General features: G+C 49.2%; 1 protein-coding gene across 6 annotated transcripts; it reads left to right on the plus strand.

The window, feature by feature from the left end:
• The first annotated feature begins 1,424 nt into the window (after nt 1–1,424).
• ODAD1 (outer dynein arm docking complex subunit 1) lies at nt 1,425–23,303 on the plus strand. Of its 6 annotated transcripts, XM_010946884.3 has the most exons (15): nt 1,426–1,629; nt 1,987–2,079; nt 3,227–3,326; nt 3,488–3,677; nt 13,436–13,558; nt 13,907–14,020; nt 17,238–17,305; nt 18,613–18,800; nt 18,990–19,124; nt 19,878–19,960; nt 20,078–20,246; nt 21,429–21,592; nt 21,682–21,785; nt 22,122–22,200; nt 22,274–23,303. In XM_010946884.3, the coding sequence occupies exons 2-15, from the start codon at nt 2,010–2,012 to the stop codon at nt 22,820–22,822; spliced, it is 2,136 nt and encodes a 711-aa protein (XP_010945186.2). In that variant the 5' UTR covers nt 1,426–1,629; nt 1,987–2,009; the 3' UTR covers nt 22,823–23,303. The 6 variants fall into 6 exon arrangements, with proteins under 6 accessions (XP_074225413.1, XP_074225411.1, XP_074225412.1 ...); XM_074369312.1 differs by having other exon boundaries at nt 1,425–1,629; nt 1,941–2,079; nt 19,878–20,246; XM_074369310.1 differs by having other exon boundaries at nt 1,425–1,629; nt 19,878–20,246.
• Nucleotides 23,304–24,015: the final 712 nt, after the last annotated feature.

A 24,015-nucleotide genomic window follows, 5' to 3' on the forward strand; every position in this document is an offset into this window, starting at 1 on the left:
AGTTAGCAAGTTTGGGTCACTGGGGAAAAAATGAGGGGCTGGAGATTATATGATTTCATGGAGGCAGAGGGGACCAGACCTGGGTCCCGGGAGGAGTCTGGGAACCAGGGACGAGGGAGACGGAAATTTGAGCGGGATAAGTGAAGAACAGGCTAGGATTCAGTTAAGTTCCCTGAGTGGAATCAGCGCCGGAGTTGGATGTCCTGGGGATGTTCCGGTGAGGGGTGGTGGTGGGGCGGTCCCTCATGCTAGGGCCCTGTAGAAAGGCGAGAATTCAAGGGACCAGAGGGCTGTGGCGGTATCTCCCCTTCCTGGGCCTCCTAAACTACGAGCTGAGCGCCTGCGGGCCGCTTCCTCCCACAGGAAACCGCAGGCGTCGGACACACCCAGCCTGCAGGGAACGCTGCCTACTGCTAGCCCGCTCTGTGGAGGCCCACGTGGGCAGCAGCCCTCTGTCAAGGGGCGTGCCCTGCAGAGCCAGGGGGTGTGGCAACGAAGGGCGTGGCCGGAGAGCGAGGGCGGCACGGAGCGCCCTAGACCACGCCCACTTCCGCCTCAGTGCGCGGACCTCAGGCGGCTGAGGGTTTTTGGCCGCCTCTTCAGAGGCCGTTGGCCGCGCATGCGTCATGAGCCGCTTGGAGGACCTGAGGCAGTGGTGAGCGCCTCCCCCGACAATTCCCGGCATCGTCACCGCCTCCCTGCTAATGAATCCTCAAAATAACGTGGTCTTAGTCAGCTTAAGACAAGCAGTTCTCGCGCCCCGTCCCAAAGGACCTCGGCCCAGTTCCAGAGTCTTGCAGATGGTTCCCTCCCAGCCCTGTCTCCACGGGCTCTTTCAGCTACTGCTTCCCCCACCTGGAAACACACAGCTCTCCCCTCACAATCCCGTGCTCTCCAAATAGACTATCTTGACCTCCTTCCCCAGGCTCTCAGAGCTTCAGTGCCTCCTAATTAGCCCCGGTCCCACAAGTCTGGAGAATCCGCGTCCTTCCAGCGCCCTCCTAGCTGGGTCCTCACGTGTTCTCCCAACCACGCCCCTCACCAGACCCTGAAGCCCCACCCCTCATAAAGTCCGCAGTCCCGCCCTTTACATGTACCCGTGCCCCTCCCCTTTCAAGGCTCCGAAGCCCCGCCCTGGACGGGTATCAGGGTCCAGGGCTTCCCTAGGGCCCCCAACCCCAACCCTCTCAGACACTCCAGCTCTGCCCTTTGCAAATCTCCGAGCTCTTCCCTCATAAGCCTTGAAGCCCCCGCACCCCGCAGGCCCACCCAGTCCCTCTCCTCATAAGCACTTTCAGCTCCGCCCGTCATAGTCCTCTACAGCTCCGCCCTGAAGGCCCTCCTACCCCCGCCCCTCGAAGGCCCCCGCAGCCCCGCCCCCCGCAGCCCTCTAGCCCCGCCCCTCGCAGAGCTTCCCTTGCTCATCTATTCACAGTATCCGAGATCCCCGCAAGTCTACTCTCGGCCTCCTTGGTCCCTCCTCCCTAACCTCCCCTCCCACTGCTTTCCTCGGCGGCCTTGGTCCCTCCCCAGCCTCTGTCCTGAGACCTCATTGGCCCCTTATCTCCCCAGTAACCAGACCACAACAGTGAGCTTGGAGCACCAAGGACAGGTCAAGCACTCCAGCAGGTAGGGACCGGGCCTCGCTCTTCTCAGCTGGCCGGAGGTTCCCCCTCTTTTGTGATCCCTTCCCCAAACAGCCCCGCCTCGGAGATACCGAGAGCCTAGAGGATATATCTGTCCCCCGCGCCAGAGTCACAGCCGCGACGCAAGACAGAATGTGAGAGGTGGAAGTTTGGGAGGGGCGTTGGGAGAGGCCTGAGAGTGTCCCCCTCCAACTCACCGAAGGAACTGAGACTCAAAGAGAGGCCAGAGCTGGTTCCGGAGTCACCCTCTTCTAACTCCTAGTCCCTCACTGTTCGTTGCCTCTCTCCTCCTAGCCCTCTCCTGCTCTCTATCTGAAGGGGTCCTGCGTTGCCTCTACAGGAGCCCCACACTCTTTGGCCAAGATGCGTTTGGGACTCTCTGCTGGAAGCACTCGCTCCGAGGACGGAAGCGAGGCCTTCCTGGAGGGCATGGGTAATTCATACATTCTTTCTCTATTTCACTCATTCTTTTCCTTGATTTCCCCCTGTTTGAGGCCCTGTACAGTGGGCACTGGGGAGGGGGAGGCATTCCAGAAGAGCCCTCTAGTGGGCAGATGGATGGGCCAATATGGGGGAGAGGGATGGCCAGGAGAGGTTTGAGTGGGGCCCAGAACTCCTCCTAGGAATGACCAACAGGAGAAGGAAGGGAAGTGTTTCTGCAGAGAGAACAGCATGTGGCTGGGGCAGGATCTCTCAACTTCCATACAGTTGACACTTGGGGTCTGATAATTCTGTGAGTTGGAGGATGCTTAACCATCCCTGGCCACTACCCACTACGTGTCAGTAACACCCCCAACCTGCCCCCACATCGTGACAATCAAAAATGCCTCCAGACATTGCCAGATGTCCTTAAAGGGCAGAATTGCTCCTGTTTGAGAACCACTGGGCTGTGGGAGATGGGGAGCTGGTGGACAAGTCTGGAGAGGTGGGTAGGGTCAGGTCTTGTGGGGCTTGAATGCCAGGCTGAGGGGCTGGGACTTTGCCCTGGGGATGGTGCTGGAGCACCAGGGGAGGCCTGTGACAGGGTCAGATCTGGGTGTAGCAAGGACTCTCTGGGGCCATGAGGAGAGGCCAGGAAGTTGGTGAAGAGGCTGGGTGGTGGTCCAGGCCAGGGAGGATGAGGCCCGAGCCAAGGGGATGGGCTGGAAGTGAGGAGGTGGGAGGATGGGTCTGAGGACTGCTGGGTGGTGGGGCTGAAGTGGAGGGAGGGGATAAGAATGGTGTCCCTTGGAGTCCCTACACTTGATCTCAGCTTTGCCAAGTTCTAGGTCTTGCCCTTCTGGTCCCTAAGGACTGTGAGGCCTCCCAGGAGTGCCCTCTAGTGGGGAAACAGATGTATGCCCAAACCCGAGGTAGGAGTGGATTTAGGGGGAAAATGTGGAGGTCAGCATGGGGTACAGGGGGTATGAAGGAATGAGGGATACAGGACCTGAGATGCAGCCCTAGAGTGGTGTTGGAGCCTGGGTCTGAGGTTAAGTTGCAGTTTGTGAGACCCTAAGGGAGCCAGAATTCCTAGGTCTTGGGAAGGGAGGGGCTGGGGCCTGGATTCCCGTTGAGTCCCTTGCCGGGTCCCATCCCAGTGGACTGGGAGCTGAGCAGACTGCAGCGACAGTGCAAAGTGATGGAGGGTGAAAGGCGAGCCTACAGCAAGGAAGTCCACCAGCGTATCAACAAGCAACTGTGAGCCATGCGCCTGGGTCCCTGGAGCTGGGGAGGGGGCTTTTAAGGAGGTTGGGGGGCTGACTCCTGGGTCTGAGCCGGGAGGGCAGGCCTAGTTTGCCTGGACTTTAGTGATGCTGAGCTCTGCCCCTTTCTGGCTTCCCCTCTCCCTGTCTGGGCAGCGAGGAGATCCGGCGCCTGGAGGGGGTGCGGGACAAACTGCAGGTGCAGATCAGCGTTGCCCAGAGCCAGGTCAAGCGGCTGCGGGACAGCGAAAAGTTGGAGAACATGGGTCACCTGCTCAAGTGCCGGGTCCAGGTACAGGCTGAGGTCAAGGATCTGCAGGAGCAAACCAGAGCCCTGGACAGACAGGTGGGTTCTGAGTCAAGACTCTGTAATTCCTACTTAGGGGCAAGTGTCAGAACCTCTTTGAGCCTTCACTTCCTCATCTGAAAAGTGGGGTTACTGAAAGTATCCACCTGGGGGAGCTGTGCTCAGACTCTGGTAGGAATATGAGTATTTAGTGCTTAGCACAGTCTCGCATATTCAAAAATGGAGCTGGTACTGTTAGGAGAAAAAGATTCACTTTCTGGAATCAGTGAAGCCTGCATGAGAATCCTGGGCCTGCTACATCAGAGCTGTGCCATGATGGCCAAGTCTTTACCTCTCTGGGCCCTAGTTTCTTCATCCACAAAAAGAGGATGCTGATAATGCAGCAGACCTTGTTATCTGACCTTAGAAACCTTGACTTTTCTAGGCCCAGTGTTCTCAGTTTTTAGGACCATGAGTCATCCTGACACAGTGCATACACACACAGATGCAAATGGATGTAAACACGCACACACACATATATAGCTGAAACAAAATTTCCCCAAATGATACTTACTTTTTTCTGTGTGGGCTCCATCCTGCTATTTTCTGGTCTACTCTTCATTTTAAAAAGTAGCTTGCCTAGACCAAAAGCTTCCTTGCACACTGATGGATCACACAGAGGGGTCTGAAAGTTAGTTATCTTGGTGGTCCATATTAGTTTGCTATTGCTGCTAGAAGAAATTACCACAAACTTGCTGGCTTAAAATAATACACATCAATGATCCTACAGTGCTGGGGGACAGAAGTCCGAAGGTGGGGGTCTCACTGGGCTAAAATCAAGGTGTCAGCAGGACTGTGTTCCTTCAGGAGGCTTCAGGGGAGAATTATTTTCCTGGCCTTTTCCAGCTTCTGGAAGCTGCCTGCGTTCCTTGGTCTATGGCTCCTTTCTGTGTCTTCTTAGCCAGCAGCGACTCATGCTGCATCACTCTGATGCCTTTATCATCTCTTCTCTGAATCTGACTCTCCTGCCTCCCTTTTTCACTTATAAGAACCTCTGTTATGATACTGGGCTCACCCAGACAATCCAGGATAATCTCCCCCACTCAAGATCCTTGGCTTTATCACATCTGTGAAGTTCTTTTTGCCATTGAAGGCCACAGGTTCACAGGTTCCAGGGATTCCGATGTGGACATCTGGGCAGGAGGAGGGGGATATTTTTCTGTTCTACCACATGTTCTGTAGTTTTATTACATGTGACTTTCAGTCAGTCTGTTTGTTCAGCAATCAATATCACCCCGAGCCACCTTTTGTAAGCTGAATTCTGTCTGATTCACACCTGTCAGAATTTTGGCTGTTTCATGGTAGTACAGTGGCTTAGTGGGTGCTGGCTGCTTGAGTTGGTTTTCCTTTAGTCTTGGATGGAAACTCACCAGAGACAGGTCCAAGTGGGATGATTTTATTATCTTGACTCCATCTAAGAAACCTGATTATGGAGAGTTGTAGGTCAGGTGGGGTCCTCAGAATACAGCTATGTAAATTTCCTCATGAGGTCAAGAAAGGATGTAGCTGTCTGGTGATATTCATTCATTCAACAAATTTTGTTGAGTGCCAAGTGCTGCTCTAGGTGCTGAAAACACAACAGTGACCGAAACATACTGCATGAGAGCAGTTGACATTCTACTGGGGAGACAGACAGTAAGCCAATGAAAGCTGAAGAAAGGATTTGCTCAGAAGAAATCATCCAGAATCTCACACAGAGAGACAAAAAGATGGGAAACATGGACGGGTGGTTAAGAGAATGGCAGGCCTAGTGAGAAGGGTTAATAGATGAGTAACAAACGTTTCAGAACAGAAAGAGAACGGGACAGATGTAGTGTGTGACAGGATAACATTTGAGAACTTTCAAGAGCCAGTGAAAGACCAAATCGACAGATTCAAGGATGCCTTAGATTCCAAAACAGGATGAATAAAAGAGCCACACTTACACAGGACATAGGGAAATTAAAAAAGGAGCCAGAAAAAATTTAAAAAGCATTTTTTTCAAAGGAGCCACAGTTAGATTGACAGCTGATTTCTCAAAAGAAACATTAGAAGTTAGAAAATAGTGCATGACATTAAAACTTGACTGTCCTAAGAGAAAAATCTATCAACTTAGAATTCTATACCCAGTGAAAATATCATCCAAGAATGACAAAGCAGAATACATATTTTCTGGCAAAGAAAAATGTAAAGTTAGCCATAGTGTTTCTCAAACCATATGTGTTGAAGGATCAACTTTTAAAACTTCCAATCTGTTATTGTCTGGTACCTTTGTAAGGCTTGTGTCTTGTGTGACTTGCTATGTGATTCAACAGCACCCAAGAACACTGTTTCTAAATGCTTACTCTCATTTTCTGAACCTATCACATCAGAGACTGATGAACAGACAGTCCTTGGACTTGTGCCAGTTCATGGCAACAATCTATGTAGGTATAAACATTTTTGATAAAATTCAGCATCTATTCATGTTAAAAACTCTTAGAAAGCCAGGAATAAGAGGGGATTTCCCAAATCTGATAAAGGGCAACTATGAAACATCTACAGCAGACACAACATTGTAAAATGACTGTAACTCAATAAAAAAAGTTTTAAAAAAACATCTACAGCAGACATCATATTTGTTAGTGAAACATGAAAAAAAAATTCTTGAGATCAGTAGCAATATGAAGATGTCAGCTACAACTACTTCTATTTAACATTGTATTGGAGGTCCTATCTGGAGCAATATGGCAAGGAAAAGAAAAACAAAGCAATTTAAAGACAGGGAAAAAAAAGAAAGACTGGAAAGGAAGAAATGAAATTGTCAGTATTTGTAGATGATATATTTGCGTACATAAAAGATCCAAAAGAATCTAAAGCTAACCTATAATTAACAAGATGTTTTAACAATGTGGCTGGATACAAAGTCAATGATATTTCCTTATATTAGCAATAACTATTAGAAAATAAAATAAGACAAATTTATAATTGCCAAAAGAAGTACCTAAGAAGAAGTCTATTGAAAAGTGTGCAAGACCTCTATGGAGTAAATTGTAAGAGTTTATTGAGGGATATTAAGGAAGAATTTAATAAATGTAGAAATATAACCTATTCATGGATTGGAAGAGTTAGTGTTGTAAAATGTCATGTCTCCAAATTGATTTCTAGTATCAATGTAATCCCAATCAAAATACTAAAAGTTTTTTATTTTTAATAGATGAACTGGACAAACGTATTCTAAGGTTTCTATAGCAGTGCAATGAACAAGATGACTAAGATTTACTTAAAAGAAGAACACTGTGGAAAGATTTATTTGATCAATTATCAATATTTATTATAAAGCTCTCATAATTGGTGCAGGGCTAATCAAATGGGACAGTGGGGCAGAACAGAGAGCCCTGAATGAGACCTATGCATATGAGGACACTTGATATATGACTTCAGGAAATGGGAAAAGGAGGATTCTAATCACGGTGTTGTGAAAATTGGATATCCACACTGTAAGATGAAGTCAGACCCTTCCTTCTCACTGTACCCCAAACTAATTCCAGATGGATCCAAGATCTAAATTTGTGAACGTGGGAAAGGGTTTCTTAAATAAGTTAGAAAAATTTCCACTTTTAAAGGAAAGGATTGATACATTCCATGACTTTAAAATTAGCAACTCCTAATTCATCAAAAGAACCATAAAGAGTGTGCAAACTATGTCACAGAACAGGAAGGTTATTTGCAAGACATAGCTGACAAAAGGCTAGTGTCAAGAACATACAAGAAACGTCTACAAACCATTAAAGAGTCAGTTCAATTTTGAAATAGTCAAAGGACTCGAGTGGGCACATTGCCAAATAAGAGATTCAGATGTCCACTAAATGTAGGAATTGTCACTCATCAGTAAGCAAAGAAAGGCAAATGCAAGCCACAATGAGCTATCATTAAACACTCACCGGATTTTCAACAACTAGTGTCCAAATATACCAAATGCTGGGAAGAGAAGGCGCAGTGGGAACTATTATGAACTGTTGGTTCAGAAGCCCCCACCAGTTGGTGGGAGTATATATTGTCTAAAGTATTCTGAAAAGTTTTTTTTTTTTTCTCTACTACCTATTAAATTTGAAGATAGACATACCCCGTGATCTAGGGTTGCATCCACTCCACATGGCCACCAGAGGCAGTCTTCGGTTCCACCTGACGTTCATAGCCACAGGATTCAATAGACTACCCCTTGGCACCAGGTTCGCTTACCTCTGAAGGACAGAAGACAAGAAACAACAGCATCTTTGCACGACAGCATCAAATACATCTTCCCTGAGTGGCCCAGGCCTGTTTCTCAGCATCTTCAGTTGGACGATACCACATGGGTGGGTGGGTGGGTGTTGCCCACCCGGGCATAGGGCACTTTCATATACAGCGGGAGCCACCTCTTGTACCAGATCATGAGGGCAGCTTCTAAGATCCCACCAGGAACATACTTAGTTATAAAAAAACACCCTACAGAAGAGCCAGTTTTCTATTCAGTCTTGGTCATGTAGGCTTTTGGGGTCTATGGGTCCACTCACAACCCTTCTAGTCTGATCTGGTTCACCAATCAGGGGCCATTTTTACAATAAACATCGTTGCCTGGGAACACAGCTGGCATTCTGTATTTACCTTAACCCAGTATGTTTCCATGGAAACAGTGTTGAATGGAAGTAAACCAAAGTCATCTCCCAGTAGAAAACGGTTTAGATTTATCAGAAACCCTCCTCCCACCCAGCGGTTCCACTTCTGAGTATATAGCCTGGAACTGGGATTCATGAAAAGAGCGTTGATAAAAGTATTATTCACATTAGCTAGCTCCAAATGGGAAACAACCCAAATGTCCATCAGTATTTGAATGACTAAATAAATTGTGGTATGTTCTTATAATGAAAGAGTATACAGCAATAAAAATGACAATTACAGCAGCATGGATGAATCTCACAAACATTTGAAGGAAGCAAGACATAAAATATACAGGCAGCATTATTTCATTTATATAAAATTCAAAATCAGGCCAAGACAAACTTTCATTTAGGGGGTTTATACATGGGTGACAAAATGGTAAAGAAAAGAACTTCTCTTGAGGAAGTATAGCAAACAGATTAATGACTCCCCAAAGATGTCTGTGTCCTCATCTCTGGAACCTGTGAGCACGTTACTTTACATGGCAAGAGACCTTGCGGATGTGACTGCAGATTTTGAGATGGGTGTGCTATCCTGGATTGTCTCAATGGGCCCAATGTACTTACAAGAATCCTTGTAAGAGAGGGCAAGAAGCTCAGACTCAGAGAAGATGATGTGATTACGGAGCGAGTTGATGTAACAACAGAAGCAGAGGTTGGAGTGGCCACAAGTCAAGGACTCCAACATCTAGAAACTAGAAAAGGCAAGGAATGAATTTTCCTCTGGATCCTCCAGGAGGAATGCGGCCTGGCTGACACCCAGTGAAACTGACTTCTGACCTCCAGAACTGTAAGATTGTAAATTTATTTTCTCTTAAGGCAGTAAATTTGTGGTATTTTGTTACAGCAGCAGTGGGGACTAACACAGGCAGGAGAGTGGTACCTGTATGGAGGGGAAGTTGGTAGTGATGAGAGGGAGACATATGCAGTGCTGTCAGTATTCTAGTTGTTGACCTGGGTGGTGGTTCCAACATGTTCACTTTTAAGATAAATGATAAACTGTACCTACCTGATATATGCACTTTTCTGTGCACAATAACATCTTTTTTAAAAGGAAAAAAAGGTGTAAAATATCATAGACCTAAGTGCAAAACCTAAAACTCTAAAACTTCTAGAGAGAAGCATAGAAGAAAAGAATATCTTTGTAGCTTGGGTTAGGCTAAGATTTCTTAGGTGCAGCACCAAAAGCATGGTCCCAACAAGGACAAATTGATAAACTGGATTCTGTAAAATTTAAAAACTTCTCCTCTTTGAAAGATATTGTTTAGAGAAAGAAAAGACCAGCCTCATTTTGGGAGACAATATTTACAAAGCCTAAATCTAACAAAGAAACCCCAGAATATGTTAAGAAGTTTTAAACTCAATGAGAAAAAAAATGACCTAATAGGAAAAAGACTTGAGCAAACACTTCACCAAATATATATAAGATGGCAGTAGCACATGAAACATGCTCAACAGTATTAGTCATCAGGAGAATCAAATTAAAATCACAGGATACTTCTGTACACTTCTTAGAATGGCTCAAATTTAAGAGGTTGACCATACCAAGTGTTGGTGAAGATGTGGAGAACCCGGAACTCTCACACCCTGCTAGTGGGAACATCAGTGGTACAACCACTTTGGAAAACAGTTTGGCCATTACTAAAAAATGAAATGTCCCCCTACCATATGATTCAGACATTTTCACTCCTAGGTGTTTACCCAGGAGAAAAGAAAGCACATGTTTATACAACAAATTGTCCATGAATATTCATAACAGCTTTGTTTGTAAAATTCAGAACAGAAACAATCCAAGGGTCCACCCACTGGTGAGTGGATACAAACTGTGGTACATCCATGCAATGGAACACTACTCAGCAATAAAAAGGAATGGGCTGTTGATACACCAACAATGTGGACGAAGCTCAGAATAATTGTTATGAGTGAAAGAAGCCAAACCCTTTTCTTCAAAAAAAGAGTGTATATTTGTGATTCCATTAATATAAAACTCAAAAATGCAAACTGACCTACAGTGACAGAAAATACATGGAGGACTGCCTGGGGGCGGGGGCTGCGGGAAGGAAGTGGGGAGAGGAGCGACAGAGAGGCACAAGGAGACTTTTGGGATGATTGATATGTTCACTATCTTGATTATGTCAAACATACAAAATTGCATACTTTAAATATGTGCAGTTTTATTGTATGTCACTTATTCCTCAACAAAGCTGAGAAAAAAAATTTCCTACCCTCACCATATGAAAACAAAGTCTAGTTAGAGAGTCAGAGGCTTGCTGGGAAACCAGCAGTTAGCAGCAGGGAAGTGCCCTGATTTAGTAGCATCTTCTGATTTTCATAACATCAATACTCTGATCTTGGCTCTGGTGAACGTACCCTAACGTGACCCCCAGTGGTAGAATCCACTACCCCCCCATATGGGCGGAACCTGTGACTAGCTTCTAGTCCTCTCCTTGATTGGGTTATGCTATATAAGACTGCCGTGCAGGAGCCTGGAGGAGTGCCACATGGCAAGGAATTTCCTGGAGCTCCTAGGAGCCGAGAGCATCAGTCCTGCAGCCTCAAGGAACTGAATTCTGCCAACAGCCACATGATGAGTCCCCGATGAGACCTCAGTCCTGGCTGCCACCTTGACTGCAGCTTTGTGAGCCCTGATCGGAGGATCCGGCTGACCTGTGCCACATTCCTGATTTGTGGAAACTTCCCGATAATAAATGGGGGTTATTTCAAGCCACCAAGTTTGTGGAACAAGTTGGCCCTCCATATCTACAGGTTCTATATCTGTGGATTCAACCAATTGGAGATAGAAAATATTAAAAAAAAATCCAGAAAGTTCCAAAAGGCAAAACTGAAATTTGCAGGACGGACTATTTACGAAGCACTTACAGTGTATTTACAACTATTTACTTGGTATTTACACAGTATTAGGTATTATAAGTAACCTAGAGATGATTTAAAGTATACAGGAGGTGCATAGGTTATATGCAAATACTACACCATTTTATATAAGAGACTTGAGAATCCTTGGATTTTGGTATTTGAGGCGAGTCCTGGAGACAATCTCCTGTGGTGACTGAAGGATGACTGTAGTTTTTCTGCAGAAATGGAAAACTAATACAATGGTCAATTTCAAGCTACCAACAATTTATCTCATGTGATTCCTGAAAATCTAACGACCAGCTCTGAAAAGCTGCCCAAGGGGGCTCCGGGATTGCACTACTCTTTAGCAGTGCACAGCTCTATTTAACAGTTTGGACCAGACAACCCAGCAAGTGTTTGCATTTTAACAACCTAGGAACCTTGCAAAACTAATGTACATAAATTGAAACGTTGTATTTCATTCTTAAAAACCGCAATTACCCGTGGGATGTTTGTGCTTGCTGGGCACCATGCAACTTTTCAGACCTTGGAGTCAGATTGGACTCACCATCCTCATTCTATACCAATTTCTGTGCAGTACTTGCTTTTTTTTTTTTTTTTTTGAAAGTTGTGCTGGGGTAATTGTAGATTCACATGCAGTTGAAGGAGTAATCTGGGGAGATTCCACATACACTTTGCCCAATTTCCTCCAATGGTACCATTTTGGGGAGTTTGATTTTTATAGCAGCAACTGCTAAAAACTCAGTTTCAAAAGGAGTGACATTCTCCACAGGGATCTAGCACCATCTCACATCGAACCTGGGAACAACCTTGAGCTCCTAGTTCATGAGGCGTCTGACAATGCCTATGTCTTCCTCAAATTTTAAAATATCCCTGCAGTGCCCTGTTTGAGTTTGCTGCAAAGCTCCGGGGAGCCTTGGTGCATGTATTCATTTCCTGGGGTGGCTTGTGCCACAGAAATGTATTGTCTCCCAGTTCTGGAGGACAGAAGTCCGAAATCATGATGTCGGCAGGGTTGGTCCTTTCTGAGGGTGTGAGGGAGAATCTATTCCAGCCCTCCCACCCAGCTTCTGGTGGTTTCCTGGCCATCTGTGGCATTTTTTGGCTTGTAGAAGCCTCCCTCCAATTTCTGCCTTCATCTTTTTTTTTTCTTGTCTTTTAAATAAAAATTTAATACATTTTTTTAAAGGTTACATTCCATTTACAGTTATTACAAAATATTGGCTCTATTCCCCGTGTGTTGTACAGCCTGTCTCACACCCAGTCATTTGTACCTCTCTCTCCCCCGCCCCAAATTGGCCCCTCCCACTGGTCATCACTAGCTTGTTCTCTATCTGTGAGTCTGCTGCTTTTTGGTTATATTCACTGGTTTGTAGTATCTTTTAGATTCCACATCTGCCTTCCTCTTCCCACGGCATTCTCCCCATCTGCAGATCTGTGTGTGCAAATTTCTCCTTTTCATAGAGATACCAGCCATGGAGGATTAGGTCCCAACCCCATGACCTCATTTTAACTTGATGACTTCTGTCAAAACCCTGTCTCCAAATAAGGTCACATTCTGAGGTACTGAGGATTAGCACTCCAACCTGTGCGTTTTTGGGGGGTGCAATTCAACCCAGAATGGCGCACGTATTGGGAAACACGGTATCAAGCAATTCACTTATTCACTTAGTCTGCACGTGTGTTGAGCACCGACTCTGTGTCAAGCACAAAAAGGACACAAATCCTCCCTCATGAAGCTTCCAAGTTACTTGGAGGTCTAACTAGAGACAAATACAGAAGTGAGAAGGGTGGGGTAGAAGCTGGTTCCTGGCGTAAGTGGCCCTGGGGACTCTAATGGCATCAGGGCTCCTTCTCACCATCTCTTGGTCCCTCGTCTCCACTTTGTCTACTGGGCGTGGCACCCCATCCATCCAGCCCACGCCTTTCTCCCAAATTCCAGGGAAGGATTCACACTAGCTCAGCTTGGGTCACACGCTCATCTCGAAAAGAATGGTCTCGACCTGGGTCTTGTGGTTGGCAGGGCGACTGGTTATGGTTGGAAGCCCGATCCACACGGGAGGTTGGGTACTGACCACAGAGGAAGGGTCTTAACAGTTGGCTGGGGCCACAGGGACAGCAGGTGTCACCACACTCAGTTACTCACCTTCCCACTCATCTCCTCCCTCGGTCCCTCAATCTCTCCTACATTCAGCCAACAAACAGGTACCACCCTCTTTTCTCCAGATCCAGGAGTGGGAGACCCGGATCTTTGCCTATGGTAAAGGTGTCAGGGCCCCGGGATGCATGCTGGATCAGAAGGGCAAGATCCAGCGAAGGATCAAGGTCCTGGAAGACCAGTTGAACAGGGTGAGGGTCAGCCTCTTGTATGTCTCCAGGCGTGAACTCTGGGGTCTGGGGGAAGAACTGAGCATGGGGTCAAGTTTCAGAAATGGTGGACCAGATTCCTAGATGCAGGCAGGCCTAAAACCCAGGGCTCCCTGTGGGGCGTCAGGAGACAAGGTCTTGGAGGGATGGAGGGTCCCCAAGGAAAAGAGACTGATGCTGGTGTCCTCGGGGGGTGGCAGTGCTCTCAGGGTCCCCAAATTGGGAATGGGCCCCATCTCTTACAAGCACCCCCTCCTCGGCTGAGTGTGGCGGAGGGAGGCAGGCCAGGCCTTAGACAGACTCTTGGCGTCTTCTCCCACACCCCACCAGGTTACCTGTCGCGTTGACATCCAGCTGGTGCGCAATGCGACCTTGCGGGAGGAGCTGGATATCCTGAGGATCGAGAGAAACCGCTATCTCAATGTGGACCGCAAGCTGCAGAAGGTCAGTGGCCTGGGAGCCCCGGACCCCTTGGAGGATTCGAGAGTCACCCTGCCTCAAGTACAGGGAACAGACGCTTGGAGAATGTTCCAGGATGCCTCCAACAAGAAAGCAGCCTCGTTTAGATTTGCAGAAAGCAGAGTTGTCACTTTGAGCGTTATCACCCCAGGCAACCAAGGAGCAGGCCAGACCATTTACATTCCATGGGTTTCTCAGTAACCTTTGAAGTCCTTTGAAAAGCCCTCCCTTTCTCCCTCCACCTCCCTCTCACCTCCCTCCCTCTCTCTCTCTCTAAGTTTTACTTTGAAATAATTCCAGATTTGCAGAAAAGGTGCAAGAATAGTACAATTAACTATATATTCTTCTCCTACATGGATAATTTACCACATTGACTCTCTCTCTGTATAATTATTTTTGCTGAAAATAATTTATTATTATGACTGCCGAACCATTTGAGAGTACGATGCAGACATTGCGCTTCTAAGAACTTCAGTGTGGCTTTGCTAAGCACAAGACCATTTTCTTATGTAAACACGGCACCCTTCCGCCAGTCAGGACGTTTTACGTTGTTCCAATCCTAAATAGTCCATATTTAAATCTTGTGATTGTCCGAGTGACGTCCTTTGTACCTAATTTGATTATCCTGCTCCCAGCTGCAGGGCAGGATCCCACACTGCATTTGGTTTTCCTGGCTCCGTTCATCTGGAACAGTCCCTGGGCCCTTCTTCTTATTATTATTTTAAAAAATATTTTTATTGAAGTATAGTCAGTTTATAATGTGTCAATTTCTGGTGTACAGCATAATGCTTCAGTCATACATGAACATACATATATTCGTTTTCATGTTCTTTTTCACTGTAATTTACTCCAAGGTATTGAATATAGTTCCCTGTGCTATACAGTATGAATTTGTTATTTATTGGATTTTGTGAGAATCCTGTATTTCGAAGCAAGAGACACTCTACCAGAGTTCAGTAGGTGTTCTGTGCGATTCATGGGTCTTAGATGTAATTCTTGGTGTATTTGTGGGAGAGGGCGAGCTGTGAGTCTCTCTTTAACATAACGGATGGGTTTATCTGATCTTTCTTCGTGATTAGCTTCAGGTTGTGCATTTTGGACGGTATTGTCTCGTTTGCAGGCATTGTATCGGCCACGTAACGTCAGGTGCCCCATAACCAGCGACATTGACCTCAATCTCTTGGTTAGCCGTACTTCTCCAGTATAGTTTTCCTCTTTGTAATGAATAAGTCCAGGGAGATTCTTTGAGACTATGTAAATATCCTGTTCCCTGACGCCCTGTCACTCAGTGATTTTAGCATCCGTTAATGTTTCTTGCCTGAATAATTATTACTGTAATGGCTGCCAGATGGTGATTTTTCTAACTCGACCATTTCTCCTTCCTTTATGTGATGGCATTTTACTTAAGGAAGAGCTTCTCATTCTCCCCTGTATATTTGTTATCAGTAAGCATTCATGGATTCTTACTTTATTCTATACGTTATAACCCATAGTGGTCACTGTTCATCTTGATGCTCAAACTGTCCCAGATTTGGTTGGTGGGAGCCGCCTCAAGCTGGCTTCTGTGTCCTTTTGACAAGCCCATCATTTTGTTTGTTTGCTTGCTTGTTTTTGAGCACTTCCTTACTTTCTGGCACAGGAAGATAGTTCAGGTTATCTTGTCCTCATTCTGCCTCAACACCCGAGTTAGCATTTATCCAAGGAGTCCTGGTTCTTCCTAGTGTGGATTGGTGGTGAGAAACCAAGCTACAGGCAGTAAGAGTCCTCATTGCCATGGGGGTGTTGTTGCCATGACGCCCCTTCTCTGGAGAGAGCTAGGAAACAGATAGTTTAAAATCATGACTTCATGTTGGTACTTCTCATTCCAATCCAGCAGCGCTGGGTTATTCCCGAACATTCACCATTTTATCTTTCTTTTCTCCCCTTGGGGGAACTCTGACTCCCAACAGCACTGATGCACGTATTCATTTGCTCAGTCCTCAAAACCCACGAGAGGGTCAGAATTGCTACAGCTGTACTACCACCCCCCGAACCTAGAAACGGAGTTCATGATTTGTTTGCAGATTGTTTTGTCCTCTGAGGGCGTGGGTATCTACTATCTATCTATCTATCTATCTATCTTCAAATTGTATTCAGAAGTCACTGGGATTTGTTCCTATTTTTAAATTTTTATTGTTTTTTTGGGGGGGATAATTAGGCTTATTTATTTTCATGAGATTCTGGGCATTGAACCCAGGACCTCATGCATGCTAAGCATGTGCTCTACCACTGAGCTACACCCTCCTCCCAGTTCCTATTTTTTTTTCTTCTTTGTGGTTATGTTTGTTTGAAATACATTTAGGTTCATTTACTTCCTTCCCTTATCTTTGTTGATTTAATTTTCTTTATGAATTGATAAACCATTAATAGTGGTCCTGAATCAAAACTATTCCAAATGGTAGAAACATCATTTCCTCATCATTTCTTCCATTTTGGTTCCCATTCAGCTCCCATAGTTTCTGAGTATTTATCCTGGGTTTCTTGTTGCAAAAGTGTGTGTGCTTGCGTACTTATATGCACATATATGTGTATATGTACATTACACTAATATAATATAATATATTATAATATAATATAATATAATATAATATAATATAATTACACTAATTATATATGTATGTGTGTATATATGTGTGTATATACATCAATACACATATACCCCTTATGTACGTGTATAAAATATATAATACATAACGTATTTTATTTATACATATATATTTATTTATATATTATATATATAATTATATATTTTATATATATATATAATTATATATTTTATATATATATATAACTTCCTCCCTTCTTTCTTCTGAAAGAACCCTTTTACCCATAACTCTGCAAAGACACTTCCGTAGAACTAGCATACAGATCAGCGTGGTCACCATTATGAAATTCACACAAATTTCTGACCCCTCCCCCAAAGTTAGGTTGGCGCTCTTAGGAATATTCTGGGTTGGATGTTTCACTGGACTCCTGCTCATCAGTCTGGCTTTCCTTTCACTTGGAAGGACCTCTTTAAAACCCCTTTCAAGGGTTGCCACTAATTAGGGAAGGTCCATGTTTCGAAGGAGCCCCACTTCTTATTGGGGAAAGGCGAGGCCTCAAGAAAAGTCCTCCAGTGATGAAGATGTTCCAAGTGGCATCTGTTTTGTTCTCTTGGCAGGAGATCCAGCTCCTGCGGGACACGGTCAGCACCCTCATGGTCTCCTCCACCTCTGCCTACACTGTCAGGTAGGGCCCTGGGGTGCATCCTGGGGTGGAGGCCTAGGTAACTCAGGATGTGCCTTTTCTTAGTGATGGGAAGTTTCCAAACTCAAGAAATAGATCACCAGGATCTACTTTTTTTTCCATAAGGTGCCCCATTCTCTCCCTCTGATTTCCCAGTTCTTTGGGCAAAGTCCCTCTCCTTGAGTGCTTCCTTGCTGGATGACCTAGGAAGGTGTTTTCCCCTCTCTGAGCCTCAGTTTCCTCCACTGTGACATGGCAGTAATAATGGTATCTACCTCACGGGCCGCTGTGGGGATTCATGGCCCACTGTAGGGCCTGGCTCTCAGGAAGTTGGGTACCCTCTTCCCTGTCCCTCTGTTGGCATGGATCCCAAGGCACAGAAAGAACTTTGAGTCCCAATCTCTCAGGGGCTGCCATCAGAGGCTGGAGGGGTCACTGGGGACTGGGGCTGGTGGGTGCCAGGGAGGCCTCCCACCCAGGAGGATTGACCTGAGTGAGCCTCAAAGGAACCTGAATAGAGCAGGATGCTAGTGCTCTGAGTGGAGGCAACCAAGGTTGGCAAAGGTGTGGAGGGGGACTGGGATGGTCCATGGGCAGGGACCTGAGGGGACTGGCCTGCTGTTCTCCCAACTGAATGACCCCCCGACTTGTGAAGTAGCCTTGGGGCATTCTGAGTTCACAGTTGACTGCACGACATTTAAAAGCTTAAAAGCTCCATCTTCAGTGGAGCAGGCTAGGGGAGTTTCAGTGAGTGAGGCTTCTCGGATGTCCCTAGTCTCCTAACAGGGCATGTGCCCAAGTGCCAGTGATGTCATCTAAGTGCGCCACTTAGTGATCCAAGCCTCTTATCTTCCCAGCCACACCGCCCCAAACTCCGGCACAATTACCTTATCACCTGGGGCTACCTTGGGGGTCTGAGTATACTCTACCTGTGCCATCATTACCATCTTGCCTCCTGTTCCACAAGTCACATAAGAATGCCCAGGCTTCCCCAGTGCCCCGGGCACTGCAGCAGTGCCCCCTTTGTGGGCAAAACCATCAGTCCCTTACATGACCTATCACCCCCTCTCCCCTCAGCCCTGACTCTGCTCCCTCACCCCATCCTGACCCACCTCTAGGAACCTAGACAATTTTCTGCCTTTTGTGACCTCAGAGTAACTGCAGCCTGACTCTGCCCGTTTCTGTGACCCCAGGCTGACCCCACCCTTCCAATGACCTCTGGATGACCCCGCCCCTCCCTAGGCTCCTGGTTGACCCCAAATCCAACCTCCAATCTCCCTGGCCCCGCTCTAACCCACTATCCCTCCCAGGGAGGAGGCGAAGACCAAGATAGGCATGCTGCGGGAGAGGGCAGAGAAGGAGGTGGCCCAGAACGAGTCGGAGGTGCAGCTCTTGCAGCGGCAGATGGGTCGCTTGGAGCAGCTGCACTGCTTCCTCAAGCTCAAGAACGGAGACCGGCAGCTGGATCCTGCCATCGTGGAGAAGCGCGAGAAGCGGGGTGAGGCCTGGGCCGCGCGACCTCCGCCCCGCGCAGGCCCCGGCGGGAGAGGCAGGGCTGCGCGCTCCGCGTCCCCCAGCGGGCGGCGGCGGAGGGGGCGGAGCTGGAAGGGGCGGGGTCTGCGCGGCCCCGGTCCTCCCGGGCTGGTGGCCGCCCCGGACGCCTTCCGCAGCGCCCTGTCCTCCCCAGCCTGGGAGGTGGCCGAAGGCTACCGGAAGACGTCCCAGGAGAAGCTGGTGCTTCGCTACGAGGACGCCTTGAAAAGACTCTCCCAGCTGACCGGGGAGAGCGATCCGGACGTGCTGGTGGAGAAGTACCTGGAGTGTGAGTAGCTGGGGCGGAAAGTGGTGGGGCACGGAGGGGGAGGCCCCCAACTCTCCCCGGCGTCCAGTGCGCACTGTGCTGGGTCACGGTCAACGAGGCCTCCGCTTCGGCCCTGGGGACTCCACCTGCGCTGGAGTCCGCTCCGCCCTCCTCGCCTCATGCCGTCCGCCCTGCCTCTGGTCCTGTCTCCCCTCCCCTCCGCGTGTGCGAGTATCCTCCTCCCCAGTCTCTCCCGCCCCTGTCTCGGGCCTTCTGACACCTTCCTGCTGTGTTGGTCTCCACCTGTCGGCCTCTCTCTGTCCTCAAGGAGTGTGTCTCCGCCTTTTTCTTTCTGTCGAATTTCACTGGCGTGTCTGCCTTCCCGCCTCCCCATCTCCCCTTCCCGGTTCCTCCCTCCTCCGCCGCCCTCATTCGGGGCTGCCGGTCACCTTCCAAACCTTCCCCTCTCCTTCTGTGTTTCTCTCTCCGTGTCCCTGTTGCTGTCCTGTTCTCTCTTTACCCACCCTTACCGTTTTCTTTCCCTCGCTTCTCTCCTTCTCTGTGGCTCTGTTGGTATTTCTGGCACTTTCTCTGTCCCTCTCTCTCTCGCTCTGACTTGCTCTATTTCTGTGTCCCCTGTGCCTTTATCTGCCTCTCCTTCTCCGTCTCTCTCTCTCTCTTTGACGTCTTTCTCAACATCTCTTTCTCTGCCTTTCTGTGTGTGTCTGTCCCCGTGTGTCTCTCTGGACCCTGCCTTTCCCCACGCGCCCTCAGTGGAGGAGCGGAACTTCGCGGAGTTCACCTTCATCAATGAGCAGAACTCGGAGCTGGAGCACCTGCAGGAGGAGATCAAGTTGGTGAGCGAAACCCGCCCCCTCCCCAAGCCCCACGCGCTCCTCCTCCCTCCCGGTCTCCTCTCCCCGCGTCAGCGCTCCTCCCGAGCTGGGCCCAGCGTCGCGCCCCTGCCCGCGCAGATGCAGGAGGCCTTGGTGAGGGGGCGCGGCAGCGGGGAGGACCAGCGCTCGCAGCGAGAGCAGCAGCGGGCTGAGCTGCAGCAGCGCGTGGACGAGGCGCACTCGGAGGCCGAGAACCTGGAGGCCCGCTTCCAGGACTTTCGAGGGCAGCTGGAGAAGCTCAAGACAGGTGAGCACCCGCCCCAGCTTCTTCATCTGGGAGGAAGTGATGAGCAGGCCGGGAGCCGAGCCGCGGAGACTTTGTGCACTCCCTTGTCCGTCTGTCCCGTATCCATCCAACCACCCATCCTACATCCATCATCCATTCATCCTTAAAAGGCTTCCGGGGAGCAGTGGTACTTGAGGCTGGTTTTGAGGGATAAGTATTTATCTGAAAAACTGGGGAGAGGGGATGTTCCCAGCAAGTGGGACCAAGGCCTGGAGGTGCATTCAAGGAATACAGATTCTTTGTGCAGAGAGGGGAATGTAAGCGCGTGGGTGGGGGTTGAAGAAGGCCTGTGCTAAAGGGATGCCAGGCTGAGGCACTGGGGCTTTGTCCTGGAGGTGCTGGGGAGCCACAGGAGGGTCGTGAGCAGAAGACGGTGGTGGAGAGGAGGGAGGGGAATGTGGATGGAGAGGAGAGTGGAGCCCAGAGGTACTGGACTGACAGACTATTGGGGCTGAGGCACGCGGGGGTCTGGCCTGGTGAGGGTGAAGTGGGAAGCCAGTTTTGGGGGATGACCCTGAGCTGGGTGTGCGCAGTCTTGGGGGATGGTCAGGGAGGGACCCCAGGAGGAAACTCTGAGCCTGGAGCCCAGGCTGAGGCCGCACAGGGTCGGGTGGTGGGGATGCCGTATGGTTGGGTGCAGATTTTTGTCAGGGTCATAGATGCCTTCTGTCTCATTGACCATAACCCGCTACCTGAATGCAAATGTGCCATGCAGGGGCCCACGGTGAGCGCCGGTCACGAACGGGTCACGGTGCTGCCATGAATTTCCTCCGACTTCTCCCACGGAGCATGCGCCTGAGTGTTCCGGGAGGAGAAACACATTCTGGGCCGTGGACTCGCTGGGTTGGGTGGAAGTCAGGTTTTTCTGAGCCGTGTGAAAAAGTCCCTCCGAGTGGAGGTGCCCTTGTTAGGTTTTTCTTTGACCCCTCTCTCATTTTGCCTGCTGTGGTCCCGAGCCCCTGGCCAGGCACACAGCGATGCCCTCCCACTGGCTGGCTGGCTGGCTGAGCTCGTGCAAGTCCCTTTCCATCTTTGAGCCTCGCTTGCCACCTCCCCAGCCCAGGTTGCAGGGACTTGAGGAGAGGAGAGGGCTTCCAGCTAGTGGGCACCAGGTCCATGACAGCCGGCCCCCTCTGACCCCAGATATCCAGCGCGTCTTCACCAGGGCCCAGTGTGACAATACCATCATCAACGACCTCCTGGGGGTCAAGACCCACATGAGAGACCGGGACATAGGCCTCTTCCTGGGCCTCATCGAGAAGCGGCTGGTGGAGCTTCTGACAGTGCAGGCCTTCCTGGAAAGCCAGGTCGGGATGCAGAGGGCACTGAGGGGGGGACAGGGAACCAGAGCCTTGGAGATGGGTCTGAGCAGACCGCTGGCTTATCTGTCCTCCAGAACTATCATGCCACCAGCTTGCCTAACGCTACCCTCCTGGTGCTGGGTCAGAGCCCTGAGGATCTTCCGAAGAAAGTGGCCCCACCTCAGCCCCCCGACAATCTGTGAGTCAGAGAGCAAGAGGGAGGGGGAAGAGGGAGATTCCACGGGGACAGAGGGGACATATGGGAAGGAGGGTTTTGGTGGGGGGCTCTTGGGGATTAGAGGATCAGTGTGGCTCTGGGGGGCTTGGAGTAGAAGATGGAGTGGGTGCTTTGCAGGAACCAGGAGTAAGGGCTCCAGGGATGCTATGGGGCACTGGGTAGACCAGAAGGCTGAAGGGTGCTCAGGGCTGGCCAGATCTCTGTGTGCGGCTGAGGGTCTCTGGGTCTAGTGATGAGGAGCCATCCGCCTCTTGAGGGGTGGGAGAATAGCCCCTTCCTATCTTCCCCCCACTTTAGGGAGGACCCCCCAGGCTTTGAGACCAAAGATGAGTATCCTCTGAGCAAGGAGGAGCTGCTGAGCCAAGTGGTGAAGTCGGTGAGCACGGATACCCACGGGTGCGGGGCAGGAGCCCGGGCTCCTTGGGGACCCTAACCCTCTTCCCCCACAGCTGGAGATCCGAGAGCAGGCGAGGGAGCATAACTTGAAGGAACTGGCCGAGGCCGTGAAGGTGGATATCACTCCAACCATGAACTTCTCCAGCACCCAGAAGGCCAGCTCCAGCAACCCCCTGCTGCCCAAGAGCCCCAGCATTGTCCCCGGGTCTGTCAGGAGCCACAGGACTAGCGGCATCCTGGTGTCCAGTGGAGGCCGTGCCACCAGCTCCAATGTCGGCCACGTCACCTTTGGGGACGCAAGCTCCAGTGTGGGCCACGTGACCTTTGACTCCACCAGCGCCACCGGGAGACTGATGACCAGCCAGAGCTCGACTAGGGGCCGTGTGACCCTCAGACCCCCCAGCTCTAGTGGCTACCTGGGGTCCACTGGATACTTGGGGTCCAGCAGAGGCCAGGAGAGCTTTGGAGGCACAGAGAGCAGAGGCCCTGAGTCAGAATTGAGTGGAGGCTTTGGGTCCAGCAGAGGCCAAATCTCGAGCACTGGCCCTGCCTCCAGCACAGGCCCAGGCTCCACTATCAGCAAGGACTCCCAGAGCAACTAGTAGGGGTGCCCTGCCCCCACCCTGGCTCCTGGCAGGGCCTGCAGTGTCTCTGCCTCCCAGTTCTTCCTGAGACCCTCCATCTTTCTCACCCAGTTCCTGGAGAACTGCCTCCACCTCCTTTTCACTGTTTCCCTGGATCTGTGTCCATCTGCTCCTCCTCATCTGTCTCCTGGTCCCCCTCTCTTTCCTCCCCTCCTTTCCCTTGCTGTTTCCTAATCTCCTAGTTTCTTGGTTTCCCACTCAGGGTGATGCTGTCTTGTCTCACCTCTCTGATTATTCCCCTGCCTCCTGTTTCAGTTTCCCCATTTCTAATTCCCTCTCTGCGCCTCCATCTCCCTGGCCCTCCTTGCATCTCATGTCCCTATCTCTGTAGCTCCTCCAGAGCCCCCAGGAGTGAGAAGTGGGGGAAGAATCAGGGCAGAGATGTTGGGGTCAACATGAGCTGTGACCAAAGGAAATAAAGCTCAGAGCCTGACTTCTACCCCAGCCTGGTTACAAGCCTATGTGTGAGAGAGCAGGATTGAGACATGGCTGCTTTTCCTCTACCTCTGGCCCAGGGGAAAATCTATGACCCTGTCCCTATTCCCTTCCATTCATTCATTCATTCATTAGTTCACTCTTATTTTGGAGACTTCCATGTTTTAGGCTCTACTGAAACTGGGAACTGTATCAGTCAGAACAGGCTGAGTTATGTTGCAGTAACAAGCAACCCCAGAATCTCAGCGACCTAATGCAACAAAGGTTTATTCCTCCTAGGTGTTACTAGTCCATTGTGGGTCAGCTAAGAGCTCTGTTTCACATCATCCTTGTGACCCGTGCTGATGGAACAGCATCTATCTGGAATGTCACCAGTCCCTGTGGTGCTCAGAGAGAAAATGGCAAAGCTGCAATGACTCTTAAAGCTTCTACCTGCATACGATACATACTGCTTCCACTCACATTTTTGAACGAAGCAAGTTACTTGGCCTTCCCTGACTTCAAAGGAGGATGAGAAGTGCGATCTTCCTGTGTGTTTAGAAGAAGAGAAGGATGTTTCTGGATGGTCCTAATGCCTGCCAGAGAGTCCCAGAGATAAAGCAGAGTCTGTCCCTTTCCTGGGGGTGGGTTTGGTTGAAGAGGGATTAACACCATGGATGATGCCTCCCTGTCATTGAGTCATGTCTGAGGCCCTGTCAAAATGGAATCCAACCCAA

Source organism: Camelus bactrianus, chromosome 9 (assembly GCF_048773025.1).
Source record: "Camelus bactrianus isolate YW-2024 breed Bactrian camel chromosome 9, ASM4877302v1, whole genome shotgun sequence".
Lineage (NCBI taxonomy): Eukaryota > Metazoa > Chordata > Mammalia > Artiodactyla > Camelidae > Camelus > Camelus bactrianus.

Coding starts and splice junctions, on each gene's coding strand:
- ODAD1 (XM_074369311.1), top strand. CDS start 2,010: ATGCGTTTGGGACTCTCTGCTGGAAGCACTCGCTCCGAGGACGGAAGC. Junction 3,678..13,435: donor CCAGAGCCCTGGACAGACAG/GTGGGTTCTGAG, acceptor TCTTTTCTCCAG/ATCCAGGAGTGGGAGACCCG. Junction 19,125..19,877: donor GGTGGAGAAGTACCTGGAGT/GTGAGTAGCTGG, acceptor ACGCGCCCTCAG/TGGAGGAGCGGAACTTCGCG.